Genomic DNA, 23,093 nt, shown 5'->3' with positions numbered 1-23,093 from the left:
AAGAGTCTGATAATTTTAGAAATTAAGGCACATGTGTCAAATTACTTCTGTAATAAATTTGCAATCAAACCAAAATTACAATGAACATGAGTTTCTCTGGTTATAGGCGTGCATTCCTTAGCACTTATCTGCAAATTGTTATGCTATTTTGAGTAAAACAGTTTCTAAAACATTTCTTTGACTAAATAACTTTTTGTACACTTTCATCTTTGAAAACAACCCACTAAATATATTTTCTTTTTTTTTTAAATTTATTTATTATTATTATACTTTAAGTTCTAGGGTACATGTGCATAACGTGCAGGTTTGTTACATATGTATACTTGTGCCATGTTGGTGTGCTGCACCCATCAACTCATCAGCACCCATCAACTCGTCATTTACATCAGGTATAACTCCCAATGCAATCCCTCCCCCCACCCCTCCCCATGATAGGCCCCGGTGTGTGATGTTCCCCTTCCCGAGTCCAAGTGATCTCATTGTTCAGTTCCCACCTATGAGTGAGAACATGCGGTGTTTGGTTTTCTGTTCTTGTGATAGTTTGCTAAGAATGATGGTTTCCAGCTGCATCCATGTCCCTACAAAGGACACAAACTCATCCTTTTTGATGGCTGCATAGTATTCCATGGTGTATATGTGCCACATTTTCTTAATCCAATCTGTCACTGATGGATATTTGGGTTGATTCCAAGTCTTTGCTATTGTGAATAGTGCTGCAATAAACATACGTGTGCATGTGTCTTTATAGCAGCATAATTTATAATCCTTTGGGTATATACCCAGTAATGGGATGGCTGGGTCATATGGTACATCTAGTTCTAGATCCTTGAGGAATCGCCATACTGTTTTCCATAATGGTTGAACTAGTTTACAATCCCACCAACAGTGTAAAAGTGTTCCTATTTCTCCACATCCTCTCCAGCACCTGTTGTTTCCTGACTTTTGAATGATCGCCATTCTAACTGGTGTGAGATGGTATCTCATTGTGGTTTTGATTTGCATTTCTCTGATGGCCAGTGATGATGAGCATTTTTTCATGTGTCTGTTGGCTGTATGAATGTCCTCTTTTGAGAAATGTCTGTTCATATCCTTTGCCCACTTTTTGATGGGGTTGTTTGTTTTTTTCTTGTAAATTTGTTTGAGTTCTTTGTAGGTTCTGGATATTAGCCCTTTGTCAGATGAGTAGATTGCAAAAATTTTCTCCCATTCTGTAGGTTGCCTGTTCACTCTGATGAATTTTAGTGAAAGAGCCCACCATAGACAAGGCATTATTATCGTTGACAAGCCACTAGACAAGGCATTATCATTGGTAGTTGTTATTAATATATTAGACAATAGACATTAGAGTTATAACACACTTCAAGAGATCACTTCCCATTCTAGCAAACCAAAGATGCCCTTGTCTTCAATGAAACACTGAAGCCATAGAAGTAAGTGACTAGTCCAGGGTTATATAATTATAAAAGCTATATGAATTTAGGACTGCCACTCTTTTTTATTTTTTGAGACAGAGTCTCACTCTGTCGCCAGGCTGGAGTGCAGTGGTGCAATCTGGGCTCACTGCAACCTCTGCCTCCCAGGTTCAAGCAATTCTCCTGCCTCAGCCTCCCGAGTAGCTGGGACTACAGGCTCATGCCACCACGCCTGGCTCATTTTTTGTATTTTTAGTAGAGACAGGGTTTCACCATGTTGGCCAGGATGGTCTCGAACTTCAGACCTCGTGATCCACCCACCTCAGCCTCCCAAAGTGCTGGCATTACAGGCGTCAGCCACTGCGTCCGGCTTGACTGCCACTCTTATTAGAAGAGTTGCTCTAGAGGCAGGCCTTGTCCTAAAAGTCCCAGTGTCTTGCTGAAATTCCACAATCAGAAGCTTCCCCTCCTGACATAGATTTCTCTATTTGGTTGAAAGTTTCCACCTGCTTGACTGGTTTTACTTAGAAAGCTAGGCCTTGAGAACATATTGGTGGACAGAGGGAAGATCAGAAGGATGATGCTGTATTTTGAATTTCCAGCTGGAGGTTTTCTTTGTGGCTCTGTTTTAGCACCGCTGAGAGAACTCAAGCCTGAGGGTTAGAAGAGAAAGGCTTGGTGCAATTGGAGCACTGCAGCCTGACCACAGACACACAGCCACAGACACATGCAAAATCAAGAGGGAACATGGCCTTGATGCATATTCTTGTTCTCACCCCAAAAGTTAAACAAACTCAGATATTTTTCCTGTCCGATGAGAGAGGCAAGACTAGATAATTTCTAAAAATGCTTCCAGGCTGAAGACTGAAGTATTGAGCTGCAAACCATTAGTCTTCTGGCCTTATATATTACTCTGACATGTTTGGGTTGAGCCCACCATAAAGGCCATGTAACTGCACTGCCATTTCGCTGGGTCACAACTCAAATTTCTAACCACTGTTGTTACACTTGCCCACTTCATCAATTTATATAATCTTCTAGGCACTTGATGGCATTGAGTTTACAAAAAGCATAGAGCACTCTCTCTATAAAGTAAGGTGTCTGCTTCCTATAGCAGTACCTTTTCCACCCCGGCATAATTATTTACTTTTTTATTTTATAATGACCCTACCAATAATAATAGTGAAATCTGAAGACATTTGAACACGTGGTATGTGAAATGCACTTGGTAAACTGTAAATCAAAATAATAATTGTGGCCTGGGGGTGGTGGCTCATGATTGTAATCCCTGCACTTTGGGAGGCCTAGGAAAGAGAATTGTTTGAGACCAGGAGTTTGAGACCAACCTGGACAACACAGAGAGACCCTATCTCTACAAAAATAAAAACAAAAAATAACCAGGCATGGTGGTCCCAGCTACTCAGGAGGCTGAGGTGGGAGGATCACTTGAGCTCAGAAGTTCAAGACTGCAGTGAGCCATGATTGTGCCACTGCAATCCAGCCTGAGCAACAGAGCGAGACCCCATCTCAAAACAAAACATAATAAATAAATAAATGCCACTTCTATTTGTATGATTAATATCATATGAAATTAAGTCTGGGTTGGGGGGCTGTGGGTGTTCTAAATATGTATATTTTCTAAATGTTTGCATTTTGTAACTGGGGATTGGAGGTGAAAGACATAAAATAGCAAAAGTGCAGGGCCAACTACCAGAGCACCTAGAAGGTGGTAAGAACTCCATAATTACCTATGGGATGAATGAATGCACGAATAATTTCACCCTAGAAGACTAACTCCAGGTTAAATATTTTCTATTCGTCATAACTTTCCATTTGTCATAACTGAAATTGAAGTCACAAACATGTATATTCCTGAGAGGTTTTATACCTTTTCTGGGAAATATTCTTTCTATAACACTACTTGCCATGGTTTCTGGTGGTGAATAAGTACTGAATAATAGCAATAATCAAAGGAAAAGCAGTAGCAGTTCTAGGCACTGTGCTAAATAAACTCTCAGACTACATTATTTCATTTAACCTCCATAATAATACTGAAATGTTTGGACTAAATATTATACTTAAAATGCAGATGAGTAAAGTGAGAGACAAGGTTAAATAACTTGCCAAATTGTACAAAACTAGTATATTACAGAGGCAGAACTCAAACTGAGGTATGTCATGCTTGCTCTTGCTTTAATAAATGAATAAGTGCAGGACAAAATGAACTCAATTATGGTTCATCACTGTGGTTTATACTGGGAAAAAATTGAAAGGGTTGAGCAGAGGAGGCTTAATTTAGTGAGTGGCTAACTCTATATGGCCTTTCTTGTATCGAACTCTCAAGGATGCCAAAGTATCACTATGGCCTCAGTGAGGAATAAGAAAACCTGAGAAAGTGAATCACTGGGCCAAGGATGCTAGAATCAAGATGAAAGAAAAGAGTTCAAGAGAAATACACAGGAATTGTGACATGAATACCTCCATCTGGCTAAGAGCCATCAATAGAAGGCCTCAATATCAACTCATTCATTTTTTATAATTATGTTAAACTTCATATGTTTAAGTGAAACACCATGCTGAAACTCATCTTCCTGTAACAAAGATTCTTGGCATTGTGCAGCAACTTAGAGCCCTCATATTGCTCAATTACATTGTATTGCAGATGTACGAATGAGGCAGTTAAGAAAAGGTTTCTGGGGAGAATGCTGGATAAGCCAACTTTTACCAGGGCATTTTTTCTTTCTTCTTTTCCAATTACCTTTCTCTCCTCCTTCCTCCTTACTATCTCCCTTAATTTCTTTCTCAACCTCTTCACGTTAACTAATATCTAAAAACTGTATTTTTAGCAGTCTATACATTTCAAAGTCAATATTTTTACAAAGATGGTATATTTCACAAAGTGTCTCACTGAAACAATTGATACTGCCATTTGTATAATTAGTCACCAAAATTACTTGACTAAATGACTCTGAAAAACAGTTATCGTTAATCGTATTTTGTACATCAGGAAATAAGTTCAGTGTGCTTAAGGGGCTCATAAAATAACAAAACTAAGACAAACCTGAAGTGGAAATAAGTAACATTCAACAACAGGCTATAATTTTAAAATATCAGTTGATTTTTGGATTCATTCAATCCTATCCCGGAAACGACTATTTTTCATAACACTGTATCATATGTAGGTGTTCAGTCTTTGAGAAAAACAGTTGCGTGGGTGGGTTGCAGCAACATGCCAAATGTATCTGGAAGACAACTGGGGGAGTTTAAAAGTGATCCCCTTATCTCTGCCTTCCTTATTAGTACCTACTAAAGACTAATAAATCTCCTGGGTATTGAAATAGTCCCCAGAAAGAAGCACAATGATAATTTCCACATGAGTATTAAACTCTTTAATCTGAAGAACACAGTTCAAAAATCATTGCAAGCGCAACTTGCAAAGGTTCTTTAGATAGGGTAGAAACTTAGAATGTAAAAACTTTAAGGAAAGGAAGGAAAAGAAGGCATAAGAAAGAGGTGTCCAAATATAGAGGCTTAGATCACTCTCTTTCGATCTGATTTTCTTTTTCCAACAATTCCTCTCTTCCATTTCCATACAGTTGGGTTATCACCTATATATAGAAACTTCCAGATGCCACTCCCTCATCTTCAACCCACAATAAAAGTCAAATGTCTTCTGCATTTATCAAACTAACACATAGTAAGTCTGTAAGTGGCAATGGAGACCAAAAATCTCCTTGGCATTCTCAACTTATATATTTTACATTTTCAGCTTCCCAAAATATCCTGCATGATATTTGAACTGCAGAATTATTGTGCCATTTGCAAAATGTCTGATTATGCTTTTTTTCCAAATTCCAACCCATGCTAATGTGCCCTAAGATACCACATATTGTTACCCTCTTAAGGCATTTGAATGTGAAATTATCATCCACAATACCATCATAAGAGAGGAATAAAGACAGATTACCTGGGGTTAAAAGGATGACTGACATAGTGATGAGTGAGCATACAACTAAAATCACCAGCAGAGCAATAGCAATTCCCTTCCAGTTTCTCTGTGGAGGGCTGTTACTTCCCAGTTCCTACCGAGATAGAAAAAAAAGTTTCGTAATTATACATGCTCCAAGAGAAATGTATTCATAAAGGAATGATTCAGTGCCTGGCTCAATCACAGTTTGAAAGCTGATTAGAATCCATTTCCTCTTCGGTAGTTCATTTAATTATTCAAAAGTGCACGTATTATAAATGGCTATCTTTTGGGGGGTAATCTGATCTCTCTGTGAGATAAACCAGCAGAATTTATGCTTGCTGTCCAAAATGTAGATGGTGTAAAAATGCATTGACTATAAACACCAGGATGATAGCCAAAATACTCTGCAAAATAATCATGGAAATAGAGTGAGTCCATTTACATTTATTCTTGCTACAATGGGACCTACAATAAAGATGTAAATACAAATGTTCTTGAAGCACTATGGACTACTTTCTAACTGGATGGGGAAAAGATCAGAAATGGGAAAATCAGGCCGGGCCCAGTGGCTCAAGCCTGTAATCCCAGTACTTTGGGAGGCCGAGACGGGTGGATCACGAGGTCAGGAGATCGAGACCATCCTGGCTAACACGGTGAACTTCCGTCTCTACTAAAAATACAAAAAAAATTAGCCGGGCGAGGTGGCGGGCGCCTGTAGTCCCAGCTACTTGGGAGGCTGAGGCAGGAGAATGGCGTAAACCCGGAAGGCGGAGCTTGCAGTGAGCTGAGATCCGGCCACGGCACTCCAGCCTCAGCAACAGAGCGAGACTCCGTCTCAAAAAAAAAAAAGAAAAAGAAAAAGAAATGGGAAAATCATTCAAAATGTCCCTTACCACAGAGCAGCACACATTTGTTAACCAAACGGGTCTTTTTAAAACAGTTCTCCCACCACTCATAAAAACCAACAGGATGTAGTAACTAAACTAAATGAGTCCTTCTGTATCAGTGGTTAATGACGCTTGCTGGGCAACATGCATGATATTGGCAAAAAGTATGGCTGACGAGGAAGATAAACTTGTACATCTCTCACAATGCATGTGGTAAAGCTATTCATTCCTCCAATGATCTGTGCTCGACTGTGTTTACTAGATATGTGTGGGCATAACTCACCAAAGCAAAGCACAGATCACATTGATTTGAAACGAATGTCAGCTTTTCTGTGCAACAGAGTTTATAAAACACTGAGCTTCTTGGTTTTTTTTTTTTTTCTTCCTACTCCATTTTCCACCTGCTTTTCATCCTTTCTCAATACAGCCCTCTTTATTCAGAAATGGCTAACCGATTTGGTGATAAAGGACACAAAACATGAAAGTATCCAGCTCACAACATGTGCACAAATCACCCAAGAAGCCATACAGACAGCAGCTTTGTTTTAAACAAACATAAACAGAATAGCAAACATTTAATAAATTGTACATGAGTTCCAGTGACTCACAGATTAAAACACTGAAGCCAATATTCATATAGTTATTTTGGTGTTGAATTGTGCCATAAACCCATCAGATTTAAAGAACTAGACTCTAAATAAATACAAGAAGAAACCATGCATAGGAGGCATTTTGTTGTTTGCTGTTTCCCTTCTCAGATAAATGACTTTAAGTTAGTCTTTCATTCTGATAAACCAAATCCAGGAGAGATCAATTCCACTTTTGCTTAAATGACTTGCTCCACACCTCTTTTTCAAATAATGCTTATTATCCAACACTTCTATTCCTCTTGCACTTTAGGATTTTCATCCATATTTTCCACGTAAATCAAGACAGTGGGTCCCCCAAATTATCAGCTTTAGAGAAGTGATATAAAGACGATCAATAGTTGTCTTGTGAACATAAACCCTTATCTGGAATGCAACGTTCTTGCAGGTTTCTAGGTGAGTTTCTTTGTCAGAATGTGTGTGCTGTGATGATTGGTGATTCTCTATAGTAATGCCCTACTTCGAGGCTACTCAGAAGGTAGAGTGACAGAACGAGAGAGGTTGCTGCTGTAAATCAAAGCCTACAGTGGTCTGAAAGTTGGGAAATACTCATGTCAAGAACTGAGACAGTGAAAACAGGGGCAGTAACCAACAGCAAATGAGTATCTGGGCCAAGAACCATAAATATTTCCCTATTTATTAACTCTAAGGGAAGCAAGCATGTATTGTTGTTTCACAATGTAAGAAAAGGGAAAAAGAATAGAAATGTAGCAATTATAACTGACTTTTCAATTCAGTAAGAGAATCAAGAAAAAATTATAAACTGAAATTGACTGATTATGATTTTGATAGGTTGTCACTCCAACTCATGATAAACTATTTGAGAAATGACTTTTGACTGTACTCTTCAGTTTGTGACTATAATAAAACCATGTAATGTCTACCAGACATAGTCTAACAAAGAGTAATAATAGCTTATATATATTATTATGTATCTGGTATTGACATATTTTAGATTTGCAATCTCACATAATCCTTAAAATAATCATGTAAGATAAGTGTCATCTTCACAAATTTGCAGATAAGAAAATGGGATTTGAAGAGATCAGTAACATATCCATTTATTGCCAATAAGTGAGAAAGCTGGAGTTCTAGTTCATAAAATTTGATTATAAAGATCACATTTAACCACTATAATGCCATTTGTAAAGATAAATATTTCTAGAACAAGTACATTAAAGAATCAATAAATCAGTAAGTTATTTGGACCCATACATAACTGTACATCAATACCTTTTATTTGGGAAAATGCACAGTAATATTTGGAATTCAGTAATGCTATCCTGAATTCATTAATTTTTGCAAATAAATGTGTATTTTCCCAGTCACAACTGACTATGGAAGTCCACCATTTAAAAGGCGGTAAAACAAATTTGAGTGAGACATATTTTTATGTTCATAAAGTAATGCACATAAGAATGTGTGGTTCCTCTGAAATGACTCATCAATGCTCAAGGCATATACAAGTCCCTGTTTGAGAACTGCTGACTTAATGAACGTAATATAATTCTCCCATTTCCATCCACCTTATATCTATTACCATTACATTTCTAAAGCATGATGTTACTTATGTTACTTTTTTCTCCAAAGTTCTTTAACATCCCTACGCTAGCTAAAGAATCAAACACAAATGTGTGAGTCTAGAAAAAACAATTATCTATATCCATGCTCCTGTTTCCCCAGCCAGCACAATCTACTTCTGAGAAAGAATCTTGTATTTCATGCTGCTCTGATTACCATTTCCTTACATTTGCCTCAGGTGCTTCAACTTTCACATCACCATTCCATTCCTAATTCTGTTCCATCCAATCCCTTTCATATGCATCCAGTTTTAGACACTGTCAGTCATTCAACATCCTGCTCAAATGTCTCTTCTCTTGGGAGTTTCTCCTAATTATGCAAGCCACATATGACTTTCCTTTCTCTGGGGAAAAAAAAAAATGCCTAAAATACATTGTACCAGTAAGTTTGAATCCAACTCTGCTACTTGAGAGCTAGTAGACTGCAAACACACTTCTAAATTATCCTGAGCCTCAATATTTTTACCTGAACAACTGGAATAACAATGATAATTATTTTTAAGTGTTGGAAGGATTAAAATAAAATAATTCATAAAAAAACTCTTACCTAAGTATACAATAAGAAAGTTTACACTAAGTGAACTGTTTGGAATGTTCTCCCTCAATACATTTGCACTCTTTCTCATCATTCATAATATTATGAGTGAACGACATCATCATCATCATCATCATAATGGTGAATGGTAGTGACGGTGTTGCTTAAAACCACGTGTAAAGATCCATCACAACCCTGTTGGGTTTAAAGTTATTAACTCCTTAATGTAAGAATCACATCTTAGAAATTTTTTTTTTTTTTAATTAAAAAAAATGTTTTTAGAGAGAAGATCTTGCTCTGTCACCCAGGCTGGAGTCCTGTGGCACAATCATTGCTCACTGAAACCTCAAACTCCTGGGCTCAAGTGATCTTCCTTCCTATGTCTTCTGAGTAGCTAGGACTATAGGCATAGTGCCATTACCACTCAGTTTATTATTATTATTATTATTATTTTTTGTAAAGACAAGGTCTTCTATGTTGCCAAGGCTGGTCTCACACTCCTGGCCTCAAGCAATCCTCCCGTGTCAGCCTCCCAAAGTTCTGGGATTAAAACCATAAACCACTACACCCAGTCTTAGACAATTTTAGATTCCTTACATCAGTTAACAATCTCCCGTTCTCTTAATAGGTGCTTGGAAAGTAATTGACCAGTTAATTAAGTGGTGATGAAAGTGATCCTAATTGACTTTGTCTTTGATGACTTTCTACCATCCAACATCGGAAAGTAATCAATTCCACATGCCAGACCAACAGAACAGGTATGATCCTGGGCAGCAACCTTAGACAAGGAACATGTTAGGAACTTGCAACATGGTCATCTGATGCTTTGGCCACACAACAAAGTGCATGTTAGATTATGACATCACAAGGAGGGGGTCTAGAAACTTAGGGACAAACATTAAATGATCCATATATGGTGCTACTTTTGTAAATGAGCCCTCCAGTGGATGGATGCATCAGTTGAAATGCTTGTGTTCAATGTCAGATCATATTAAATATTGTGATTGCCTGGAGACACATTAGTGCTATAGTCAAAACTAAACTGCGTCTGTAACCTAACTATTTACATTATATCTACCACCAACAAATTACTCATCACCCTTCAGAGAACAGTTTAGTTTACAAGACAAGGCTTACCATTATAAAGATAGTTTATCTAAGTTCAAATTCATTTTTATTTGTTTAGGTGAAAGGAGAAAAATGCTGGGCATAATAAGTAGGAAAAATGCAAGGGTTATACACCATTTTATTTGGCAAAATAAAGAAAAAGTCTTAACTATCTGATTTGCTTTTCTTCATAAGGAAGGAAAGGATACCAAAATTTGTTTTTTTAAAAAAATGGTATTCCACTTGCACTTTCCTTTGGAAAACATCAATGTATTTATCTGCCATATGTACTCTGAAGAGAAATATAATCCATTTATATTGAAATAGTCTAAAAAACATGATATTAAGAGAAAATATAAGGAAAAATCATTGCAATATTGAAATTATGTATCTAGATTCAATGTGGGTATGTTTTAACAAAAATAGATTTTCTCCAACCACCTGTCTACTTTCTAAGAAGCACAAGGAAGGTTCTTCAAAATATCTGTATTTCTGCTTGAAAGGATGTACTTAGGTTTTTTAACCCTAGAGTATTAACATTTTTTACATTGATGCTTAGTGTCTTTCTTAACACAATCATACCAATCACTCAAAAACTTATTCACTTTTCTTTTATCCCTTCCCTATATTTACTAGTTTCAATATGTCTTCACATAGAATCTTAATGTTTTATCAAAGAAGTTCAATAAAGTGCCTCAAAATTTAAAAAAGTTGGGGTGTCCTCTTCCATCAGTTCACATTCTGTTAAATAGCTCAAAAGTTTGAATGGTTTTTTACTTATTTTATTTTACTGATGGTGTTTATATTTTCAACTGTAAATAATACCAAATATGTAAAGGTTTGAAATAGTTCAAAGACATTTATACTGAATAATCTGAAAATATCCTAAAGAAAGTTAAAATACTTTAAAAGTTTCTATATTGTCTCATGATATTAGAGAAACAGAATTTAAGAGTTAAAACTTTAAAAGATACCCGGAATAAACTCCATCTTAAAGAAACATGCTCTTGCAACACACCTAACAAACGTTAAGCAAGCTCTGGCTTGAAAAGCATTGAGATACAGAAATTCAATTTAAATTTCCTTTAAACAATACCATTTATCATTTAACAAAATGTACTGGAGTGTGTTAAGGCTTGGAATACCACACAAGATGAAGCTTGGAATACAAATTAAAATAAGACCTGTTCCCAGTGAGCATAAAGTCTGAGGCAGAATTTTCTAGGCAACAATATAATACAAGGTTAAACAAATAAAAGTAAAAGAATAAGTCATAAAATTTTGTTATGGGAAATAAAGAAGAAAAATATTAATTTTCTTATACTGATGTAAAACATTCACTTTGCACATTCAATCAACATCCTATAAAAAAGGTGCTGGATATGCTGGGATTACATAACTATAAAAAATCTGGAGTGGAAAAGGAATCAGAGGAGTTTTTTAAAAGTAAGTAGAAAATGTGTATAAAAAATACACATGTAGGTATTTGGAAATTTCCACAAAATGTTCATTTTTTTTTCCTTCTGGAAAAAATAATTGACAATATTTATAAGCTATAATAGATTAATAAGCATAAAAGGAACTGAGATAATTTTCAAGGCGTTTCCAAAAGAAGCAGGCAAAATCTGATTTTGCCTCCAAGAAACAAATAACTTTTGCACTATTTAAAATATTTTATAACATATTAAAGGCAGAAAAAAATTCTAAATTTTTATTAAGATCATGTTGTCTGAATAGTATGTCTGAAAAAAATACCACAAAAAGAAAATTTAAATTCAATTTAAAGAAATAAATGCAATTATACTAAATAAAACTTTAGTCAATTGAATGTAAGAGTTTAGTATAAATAACAAATATTATGGACTACCGTCTAGTATTAGGAGAAACAATCATGGTTTCCTACAAGACATTAGTTAAGAATACCAATAAAGAAAATATAATCATGGAGATCATTTCTCATATTTAATTTGCACTTAATACTTATTCTGCCTATTGCTTCTTAAAATTGCTCATTGTTCTCACGCCATTCAGTTTCCTCATTTATCCTTCTTCTATGATTAGATAACTCTATGCTAAGTAATTTTTTTATAACTTATTACAAGTTACACATTTTTCAAAATTTTGCTCTTTATAGGTTTATGCTGTTGACCTACATAAGGCTAAATATGCCAATTCATATTGAAATCTGAGCTATGGACCAAACGCATCAACATCAGCTGGAAGCTTGTTAGAAATGCCAAGCAAGTGTCTTTTGTTGCCCTTTTTGTTTGTTTGTTTTTCTTGTTTTTGTTTTTGAGACAGGTTCCTGCTCTGGCACTCAGGTTGGACGGCAGTGGCACAATCATGGCTCATTGTAGTCTCAACTTCCTGGGCTCATGCAATCCTCCCACTTCAGCCTCCCAAGTAGCTGGGACCACAGAAATGTACCACTGTACCTGGCTACTTTTTTTCTATATATTTTGTGTAGAGATGGGAGCTTGCATTGTTGCCTAAGCTTGGGTTTGTTTGTTTATAAGTAATTTGTTTATGAAAGAACTGGCAATTATATGAGTTGCAATTTGCATTTATCACTCCCTAATAATTACGATTATTGGTGACATACTTGGATATGGTTTGGATTTGTGGCCCTACCCAAATAACATGTTGGAGAAGGGGCCTAGTGGGATCAGTTGGAGAAGGAGTCTAGTGGATGATGGGGGCAGATTTTCCTCTTGCTCTTCTCATGATAGTGAGTGAGTTCTCACAAGATTTGACAGTTTAAAAGTGTGTGGCACGTCCCCCTTCGCTCACTCTCTCTCTTGCTCTGCCATGGTAACATGTATTTGCTTCTCCTTTGCCTTCCACCGTGATGGTAAGTTTCCTGAGGCCGTCATGCTTCCTGTTAAGCCTGTGGAACTGTGAGTCAATTACACTCTTTTCTTCATAAATTACCTAGTGTCAGATAGTTATTTAGAATAATGTGAAAACGAAATAATACACACTCCTAGATGAATTAACAGTAAACTAGAAACAAAATAAGTGTGACAGCTATCCTTAATATATTGTGTGTTGTTAGTTTTAGACTTTTAGCATCATGATTTAGAGGTCTAAGATAGGACTAAGCAACTGTGATTCTGGACACATTTAGGGTTAAAAACTACAACTAAGGCTATTAAAAAAGATAAAATACAAACAAACAGATTTGATGTCAGAAAGATGGCAAATTAGAAAGCTCCAGGTCCTCATTCCCCCACAGGATCATCAAGTAAACTACTAGCGACTCACTAAAACAGCTTTTCGGGAGCTCTGGTAACCAGTCAAATTCACTCCTTTCAAACCACGTGACTGCCCCAGCAAGAAAAAGCCACAGTGCAAAAGGTAGGACATTTCAGAGCATTATTTCCTGTGCTTCCCCACCTTGGAACAGTGAGTGCAGTAAAACAGAAGTAGCCCACTTTCCAGTATTTTTCTCTCAGGAAGGAAGGAGGGCAGTGGAACTTATTTTGCGAAGTTCTGACCTGTCTGTGGGCTGCCTGTGGGCTGCCGGTGGGACTGGTTTCTGTCTTGCCTCAATTGGAGCTTTCAGATGAAACCGAATATATAGTTTGAATCTCAGTTTGGAAGCCATGGAAAACTGTGATGGGTAACATAGTTTGTGAAAACTGCAAGAGTATGCTGACATGCAGAAACTGTGGGCAATACGTTATGGAAAGAGTAGTACGGAGGAACAGCCAAAATTGCAGGAAGAAGCAGGGGCGAAACTCTTAGGGATGGATGATAAAACATAGCAAAGCAGCCTTCACAATAAATAAATAAATAAATAAATAAATAAAAGCATCCCTGTCTATGGGGCAATCGGGAGAGAACACCACACACACAGGCCCAGGCAAGACATGCCTCGAAAATGCCTGAGAAAAGCTTCAACTTTCATGCTGGGCTATTTAGAGAACGTCTCACTCCACACAGTCCACAATGACTGGAAGAAGTGTCTTATTTTTCAAACACCCAATTTTCAACGAAAGATCACAAGGCATATAAAGAAATAGGGAAATCTAGTCCTTTCAAAAGATCAAAATAAATCTCCGGAAACCAACTTTAAAGAATCAAGACTTCATATTTACTAGAGAAAGATTTTTAAACAACTGCCTTAAACACACTCTGAGAGCTAAAGAAAAGTAATGACAAACTAAAGAAAATCAGGAAAATGGTACATAAGAAAACTGAGAATATTTAAAACGACATTGAAATTGTAGCTGGAAATTCATATTGTGATACATCTAACAGAACAGTAAAACAGGATTATCATTAATAATCCATAGTAATTCCACTTCTGGTTATATACCCAAAACAATTGAAAGCAGTGATACAAACAGATATTTGTACACCTCTGTTCAAAGACACATAATTCACAATAGCAAAATGTGGAAACAAACCAGATGACCATTGATAAATGAACAGAATAACAAAATGTGGTGTGTGTGCCTGTGTGTGTGTATATGAGTATTATTCAGCTTTGAAAATGAAGGAAATCCTGACAGTTGCTACAACAGAGATGAACTTTAAAAACACTGTGTTAAGAGGAATAAAGTCAGTCACAAACAGACAAATACTGTATCATTCCACTTAAACGAAGTCCCTTAAGTAGTCAAATACTTAGAGACAGAAGGCAGAATGGTAGCTGTTAGGGGCTGAAGAGAGGAAAAAAATGGGAAGTTACCTTTTTAATGGTTATGCAGTTTCAGTTTGATAAGATGAAAAAAGTTCTAGAGCTGGTTGGTGGTGATGGTTGCACAACAACGTGAATGTACTTAATGTCAATGAACTGTATAGTTAAAAATAATACAGTTAAAAACTGTACATTTGAAAATAACAAAAATTTACAATAAAATATATAAAATAATAACTTTATAATAGCAAAACAATATATTAAATGTGTTTAGAAAGTATTATTGTTCAAAGAGAGAAAACCACAAAATGTTATTACAGAATTTATAGGACCACTTGAAGGATGTAGAGAATCTTCAAATTCCTGTTAAGGAAAATTCAATGTGGTAAAGGTGTCCATTCTTCCTAGATTAATCTACAAATTTAAAGTAATTCCAGTGAAAATCCAAATAAAATCCTTTTTTTCTTAACTGATAAAGTGATTTTAAAATTTAGATGGAAAAATAATCATATAAAATAATAATTTTGAGATAATATCTGATGGACATCAGTTATCAAAATGTAATATAAATCTGTGCTAATGAATAATGTGTGGTATGAATAAGAACAGAAAAATATAGAAGCAAAACTATATTTCAGGGAAAAATGTTGCATGCACACAAACACATTAGTTATATTTTATAGATGGAATTTATATATGTCTTATATATGTCTATATAATTTATAGACAGAATTAATTATATTTTAATCTCTATTTTCCCACAAGACTTTCATTCTGCAAAGAAGGACAATTAGGGTTGTGCAAAACATTCCAATGAGAAATACTGTGATCTCCATGGAGCCCAGTCAGACAGTCAATTTTTCCATCACCTTACAATATTTCTTATCAGCATTCCAATCCTTTCACTGCTGAAGCCTCCCAGGAGAACGTTTTCTTGGCTCCTGTGACACCATACTTTCCTGTTTGTTGTTTGCTAGGAACTTTTCCCATTTCTCAAAATTGTGCATTTGCCCAGACCTTGGTGCTGGCCCACATCTTTTCTTTACATGAACATTATTTCTAGTGATATCATTCAATAGCATTTTTATATTATCCATATTTTCTATCAACCTTATATGTTAATGTTAGGAACAGAATACAAGGACAAGATATTTTTAGAAAGAGGGATAGAAATTGAAATTGACCTCTAAATAGATAGAAAGCAGTCTACTTAGAGGTACTACAGTTACATTATTCAGACAGACAATCTTCTCCCAATATATGTAACACATCCCTCATACATATCCAAGTCAGTTGCTATTTAGAGTGCCACTGCTTCTTAAAGTTGCCCATGAGATTCATGCCATTTAGTTTCCTACTTTTACTTTTTCCCATTTCTCTGATGAAAGGACTCTGTGCTAAGGAGAGTACATATTTTGATCAAGCCTTCACATTTTTCAAAATTTGGTTTCTCAGTAGGTTGCTTCTGTCTACCTATTTAGACAAGGCCTTAGCTCAGTGCAATGCATGGACCAGTAGGGTCAGCATCATCTGAAAGCTTGTTGAAAATAAAAATTATTCAGCCCCATCACAGACCTTCTGAATCTCCACGGCCATGGAAGTCCTAACAGCCACATTTAACAGGCTCTCCAGATGACTCTACTGTGTGCTGAAGTCTGGGAAACATTCCCCAAGGTCAGTGCTACTCAAAATATGGTCAGCTTCACCCCTGAGCTTATATAAATGCAAATCATTCATCCCCAACTCAGACCTAGTGAGTTCCCAGGGAGGGAAGGACTGAGCAATCTTTGTTGTAACAAGCTCTCCAGATGATTCCTGTGCACACTCAAATTGGAGAACACCTACCATGGAGATTAAGTCCTGGAGTGATACAGTTCTGAAACTGCTAAAATGAACAATCTTACACTCAGAGGAATTTGGTAAACGCATTATGAGTTAGTGGTTTCGGAACCAGTACACCTGCATTTTAATATCTAATTATCTATTTACTAGCTCTGTTACATACATGATTGATCTAATCTATTTAAGCAAAATTATAAGCCTAACTAGTTTTGCCTAACACACATGATCAGGCTTATGAATCTTCCTCCATACATGTAATTTTCCAAATTATGTTCAAGTCTAAACTGAGTTCCACCTGGTCAGAGACTATTTCACACTCATTTTTGTATCCATAACACCTGGTAAAGCACATACTAAGTATTGACAAAATATTTGGACTGAAGCACTAAACTCAGCCTTATTCCTTAAAGTTAGGAATAGGGTCTTTAATCTTGAGGGATGCATTTCAGCATTGTGAGGACTGGGGGATAACTAGCTATCTGCATCTCAAACATAGAAAAGACATCCCAGGAGTACAGTTGTTGACCCATCCTGGGAACTATAAACTGTGGTTGAAAGAGCATTAAAAGAATGTCATTGATCTACAAACTGGAACAATAGCCCCATATTTCTGGGACTGATAAGCCTCTATGGATGAATAGGAAGCCAGACAATCATCTTTAAGCTTCATTTCAGGAGATGAGCAGGCTGCATATATAATCTTCTGCTACATTCTGCCTAAAGTTCTAGGCAAAACATAGCAGAAAGATCATATTTGCAGCCCAATCATCTAGAAGTAGTTTCTAGTTAACAGACTAGACTCTTGTCCACAAGGAGAGTAGAGAATATAGTTACTTCTCATTGCATTTGCAATGCCAAGCAAAGTTCTTGGTGCACCACGCATCCACTTATATTTATGAAACAGATGAATGTAACAAACCCAGAAACTATTTTTTGGCTTAGTATAGTATTTTTTCTTTATCATCTTGATGTTACTTTTAGAATGTCAAATATTGATTCTCAATAGCCTCTTACACTTAATTTTATATCAAAGTGTGATATAAAACTCTCTTGACAACAGATAATCTATACCTAATGTGGAATATTCATTGAAGAGCGATAGAAAATAGTAAACTTGGCAGCCTGGTCTGCCCACCTGGGCTGCCCATTAATAATTACTTGTATGATTTAAGATAAGGCTTTCATCTTCCTAGGCATAAAACGAGAACAGCAGTGTGTGTCAGCTTATGCCATGCGGCATTATCTGATGCAGCCAGCATGTCACAAAACCCACCCCCACTCATCTACTTCCTAGATATAACACAGGCTCACGCTGCTCACATAGAAAATAGAAGAGATACTTGCATACAGTTTTTATGAGGTTTCCAAGAAATAATAAATAATACGAGTGAAAACTATTTATAAACTGTTTCATCTATATTAAGTCTTATAACCACATCTCACAAATTTGAAGAATTAATAAAACTATACATAATTGTTCTTGAAGATTAACTGTTATTGAGTCAAGGAAAGTAGTTCCTCTGAAAGAGTTAGTTTTAGAACATCTGTAAACTCTTAAAGAACATGCCCCATGCACATTTTTAAAGTCTAAGTATGGTGTCAGCCTATTGCTAATGGAAGGAAGAAGGAATGCATGAAAGAAGAAAGGAAGAAAAGTAGGAAAGGAAGGAAGGACTCTAGATGAACTTACTGTCCCCAAAATAAATGACAATCTATTTGGGAAGACACATAATTTATTAAACATTAGAAGAACAAAAGAGAAAACTGTATTTAAAAAATACTCAGCACTGTGGTGCAAGATGCTAAATGTAATAGGATTCAGGGAAGAGAAATCCCTGATGATGTATGTTACAAATGCTAACAATCAAATCTATCCTGGCTGTTTCCCAGTTAAATAAGATCCGGGTCAAAAAGAGCTTAGATCTGAAAGGCAGAAGAAAGTTATCCCAGGCTGAGGAAACCCCCATTCGCCTGCTCTCTCTTCAAGATGAACAAGGCGTGTTTAATGTACTTCCTGTTCTAGTGGTTAGTTAAAGGTTGTAATTGCCCAGGAGTCAGGTAAGATGCCAAACATAGGTTAAGAAAATAGTAAAGCCATTGGCAAAACATGACTGCATGAAAAGAACAAGTGGCACTGTAGCTTCAAGCTAAGTTCAAAGCCAGCATTACTAATTTGCTCTTCATAACACCATTGACCTTTAGATGCCGCTGAGCGTCTAGGGGAAAATTTGGCAATTCACCTCATCTCCTTATCTTAACTAACTGCACTTCCTTCACCACCACCACTACCTCCCAAGCCGGAAACTTGGGTCTGATCTGGAGTTTCCTCCCTGCCTCCAGAGCAAGTGCCATTTTTCCTAAGGTTCGCCAGGGGAAAAGATAGGGGCTACAAAGATGTATGCTCGTTCAGTAGATAAATATTTCACTTTCTTAGGCATCAAAACCCATACTGAAGTAGAAACAAACACATTTGATTTAGCTCAAAATTTTATTTTTCCACATATTTATTTATTATCACTTATTAACTCTGATAAAAATCAAATGTAATAAACTTCTTTGAAAAACAATTCTGTTCATTGCAAAAAAGTTTTATTCTGCTTGAAAATAGAAGGCATAGTCACTTTTTATTTTAAGTTTAAAGATTCCATGTGTGTAGGAGAAAATTTTTCTAATACCTTCTTTACATACAGAAATCTAATATCATAAAGAGGCAGCTACAGCTAAGACATCAATTTTACAACTCTTTCTCCAAAAGAAAAAAAGCAGAAATTAATGAAATGAGGCAGAACAGGAACTAAATGTGCTTTTAATTATTTTTATTGCTTTTACCATTAAAAATGTTAATAAGTACCATATAGGCATTTAAAAAGGAAAGAAATAACACATTACATTTCCACTGTAGTAATCAATATTCCTATGCTGCTTTTAATTAGAAATGTTAAGAATATGTGTGTGTTTTAACTTCTCTACTACTCTGTGATGGTTATTAGCCATTTCTAACACATGTATACTATATATAGCCACTATGCAATTAAGGAAAAAAGAAATTAAGCAACATTTGCATCTTTTATCTATATCTGCAGAAAAGTAGTATTCTGGCAATTTTTCAGAAATCCCATGGACCAAGAATAATTAAACAAACTCAAGGTAAGTTACACTTTATCTGTGCAAGTATGCATTGCACTTCATTTGTGCTCTGCTTAAAGGAGGACTTTTCTGGCTGAAATTTTTGTATGGGTGAGGAAGGCAATTATTCGCCTCAAAGCTAGTCAGTGTTTCCATTCATCTACTGAAGAGAGCCTTTTTCCCCGCCTTAGTCTTTGTGAATAGAGTAGCCAGTATCTGCAGCAGTCCCTAGAATGTCCTGTCAGTACCGTTAGTTAAAAATAAGCCATCCTTCATACATTTTCAAAAGACATTTGCTCTAAAAGTTCATTTTGCGTGACTCATTCAATTACGGGTAATTTAAATATAAATTAAGAGTTTTCTTTTGTTTTGCTTTTTAAAAATATTTTCATTCTCCAAGAGAAGTGGAAAAAATCCTTCCAACCTGTGTCTGTGTTGGGAGGAGGGGTTGGGGAGGGACAGCCCATCTGCCAGGAACAGATAACCAACCTCATGCCTCTCCCTCCTGTAAAATCATTGCCACTTTGGCTGCATGAGAAACTTTGATTCATTTTGTGGTGATACTTATTAGCATCACAAAAGCATTCTGATAATTTGGTCAGGTTTAATAGTTGTCTCAAACCAACTGTAGGCTTCGCCTCCATAAACTACATAGGTGTAAGGAGTCCATATTAATAGTCACAATTGATAAGGTTAACGATGCAGTCCTAGTCATTTTTCATTTTGTTCTAGTTTTCAGAAGAGATTTTTGAAGGTAAATTTAAGAACTGTTTTTCAAAGAAGGAAAGTCATAAATACCATTTTGGAAGTCCCCTTCCCCCCAAAAAGCAAAAAACAAACAGAAAGAGAGAGTACAAAACCGCAACAGTCCTTCTAGATGTAAATTTACAAAAGCTAATCCAAAAAAAAAAAAACCCAAAATTTACCTACTTGTGTATGTGAGCTGAATGTCATTCCTTTTGTTCAATGTATCCATACTATTAATGAAGCCTGATGTGTATTAGAATTTCAATACACATTTGATAAATACATTCATTAATCTCTAAAAGCAGAAGCATATTCCCTCCTAGGTCAACCTACTAGTCAAACACATGCCCACCCACCCATGACTGCCTTTTGAACTTCTTCAGAATGATTCAATGAGGCTCCCAAGGTGTTGCAGGAAGTCAGGGACCCCGAACGGAAGGACCGGCTGAAGCCATGGCAGAAGAACATAAATTGTGAAGATTTCATGGATAGTTATTAGTTCCCCAAATTAATACTTTTATAATTTCTTATGCCTGTATTTACTGCAATCTCTGAACATAAATTGTGAAGATTTCATGGACACTTATCACTTCCCCAATCAATACCCTTGTGATTTCCTATGTCTGTCTTTACTTTAATCTCTTAATCCCATCATCTTCGTAAACTGAGGAGGATGTATGTTGCCTCAGGCCCCTGTAATGATTGTGTTAACTGCAAAAATTGTTTGTAGAGCATCTGTGTTTGAACAATATGAAATCTGGGCACTTTGAAAACAGAACAGGATAACAGTAATGTTCAGGGAACAAGGGAGATAACGTTAAACTCTGACTGCCACTGAGCCGGACGGAACAGAGCCATATTTTTCTTCTTTCAAAAGCAAACAGGAGAAATGTTGCTGAATTCTTTTTCTCAGCAAGGAACATCCCTGAGAAAGAGAATGCGCCCCTGAGGGTAGGCCTCTAAAATGGCCGCTTTAGGGGCAGCTGTCTTTTATGGTTGAAGACAAAGGGATGAAATAAGCCCCGGTCTCCTGAAGCACTCCCAGGCTTATTAGGAAGAGGAAATTCCCGCCTAATAAACTTTGGTCAGACCGATCCTCTGCTCCCAAACCCTGTCTCCCCATAAGATGTTATCAAAGACAATGCATGCCCGAAACTTCATTAGCAATTTTAATTTCGCCCCGTCCTGTGGTCCTGTGATCTTGCCCTGTCTCCATTTACTTTGTGATATTTTATTACCTTGTGAAGCATGTGATCTCTGTGACCCACACCCTATTCGCACACTCCCTCCCCTTTTGAAAATCACTAATAAAAACTTGCTGGTTTTACGGCTCAGGGAGCATCACGGAACCTGCCGACATGTGATATCTCCCTCAGACACCCAGCTTTAAAATTTCTCTCTTTTGTATTCTTTCCCTTTATTTCTCAGACTAGTTGACGCTTAGGGAAATAGAAAAGAATCCATGTTGAATACTGGGGGTGGGATTTCCCTCCATACCAAGGCATCCCTCCCTAGTCTGCTCATGACATTTGGCTTATCCCTAATGGTAGCACTTATCAAATTAAATCTGTTTGTCCAGTTTCAAGTGTCTTTCACAAGACTAGATCTTCAATCAATAAATATCCATTGAATTGGGTAGGAATGACTGGCAAAGTATATACCACTAACAGACTGAGTGGGTTCCTTTATAAGAAAGATATTTCTTGTGTTGTTTTTCATGTTAGAAAATCGCTCACTGTGTATCTCTTTCTTTTGACTTGGCTGTCAGGGAAGACAATAAGTATGAAAAACAAAGTGCTTCTTTATAGTCTTAGTTTGTTCCTTCAGCAAGAGCAGAGATTTACTGACATCCATGTTGATTCAGGTTGCAGCGATCAAGTATGAACTTTTACAGGATCACCCAGGGTTTATGACTCTAACGTAACTTTCCTTTGCCTCTTTCTCCATCATTCTCTCCCATTTAAAAAAAATCATTTTGTAATACCCATGCTGCCTGTCCTTCCACTTACAGGATACATTACTGTAATGAAGCTCTATGTTACTAAATCACACAGTTTCTGAACAACTAAACGTAATTTCTTTTCTTTATTCTTTCCTTACCAGAAGCTCACCTACACCACATGATGGTGTAATAGTGAATAAAAGAAAGCACTGCCTTCACAGAGTTGAATCACAGAAAAAGAACTGTTCCCAGACAACAGAGAAAGGCACTGCCTATGTCACGATTAATTAAATACACCTGTAGAAGCTGTGCAACAACTGGAAGAAGGTGTAAACACCACCATTGCCCTCCCAACTCTTGCCCCCTCTGATTCCCAAGACACGTGAGTCTCTATGAAGAAATGAATGGATAAGGAAACATTAGGTTAATACTACTAAATACCTTAATCATAAAACTGATTTTTTTCTTTCCTGATTTCACGTTCACTCAGCAACTTCTGGATGTTCATTTAGCTTTTCTGAAATACCTGCCAACAGGGACAAAAGGGCCTGACCACACTGACCCACATCCTGCCAGCTGCAAGGCCATTTTTCTTTTCTTTATCAATTTATCCTTTGGCACTGTGGCTTACTTGCTAGTCTTTGTGCCCTTGG

General features: G+C 36.5%; 1 protein-coding gene across 3 annotated transcripts in view; it reads right to left on the bottom strand.

Annotated features, from left to right (window-relative positions):
• The window catches only part of DPP10 (dipeptidyl peptidase like 10), a 1,406,192-nt gene that overhangs the window by 530,944 nt on the left and 852,155 nt on the right, over positions 1-23,093 (bottom strand). For all 3 annotated transcript variants that reach the window (XM_050751763.1, XM_050751761.1, XM_050751764.1), the window contains exon 2: positions 5,380-5,494. In XM_050751763.1, coding sequence (XP_050607720.1) covers positions 5,380-5,494 — 115 coding nt within the window. The remainder of the gene's footprint in view (positions 1-5,379; positions 5,495-23,093) is intronic.

Source organism: Macaca thibetana, chromosome 12, assembly GCF_024542745.1.
Source record: "Macaca thibetana thibetana isolate TM-01 chromosome 12, ASM2454274v1, whole genome shotgun sequence".
Classification (NCBI taxonomy): domain Eukaryota; kingdom Metazoa; phylum Chordata; class Mammalia; order Primates; family Cercopithecidae; genus Macaca; species Macaca thibetana.
This window is presented reverse-complemented; position numbering and strand designations above follow the sequence as displayed.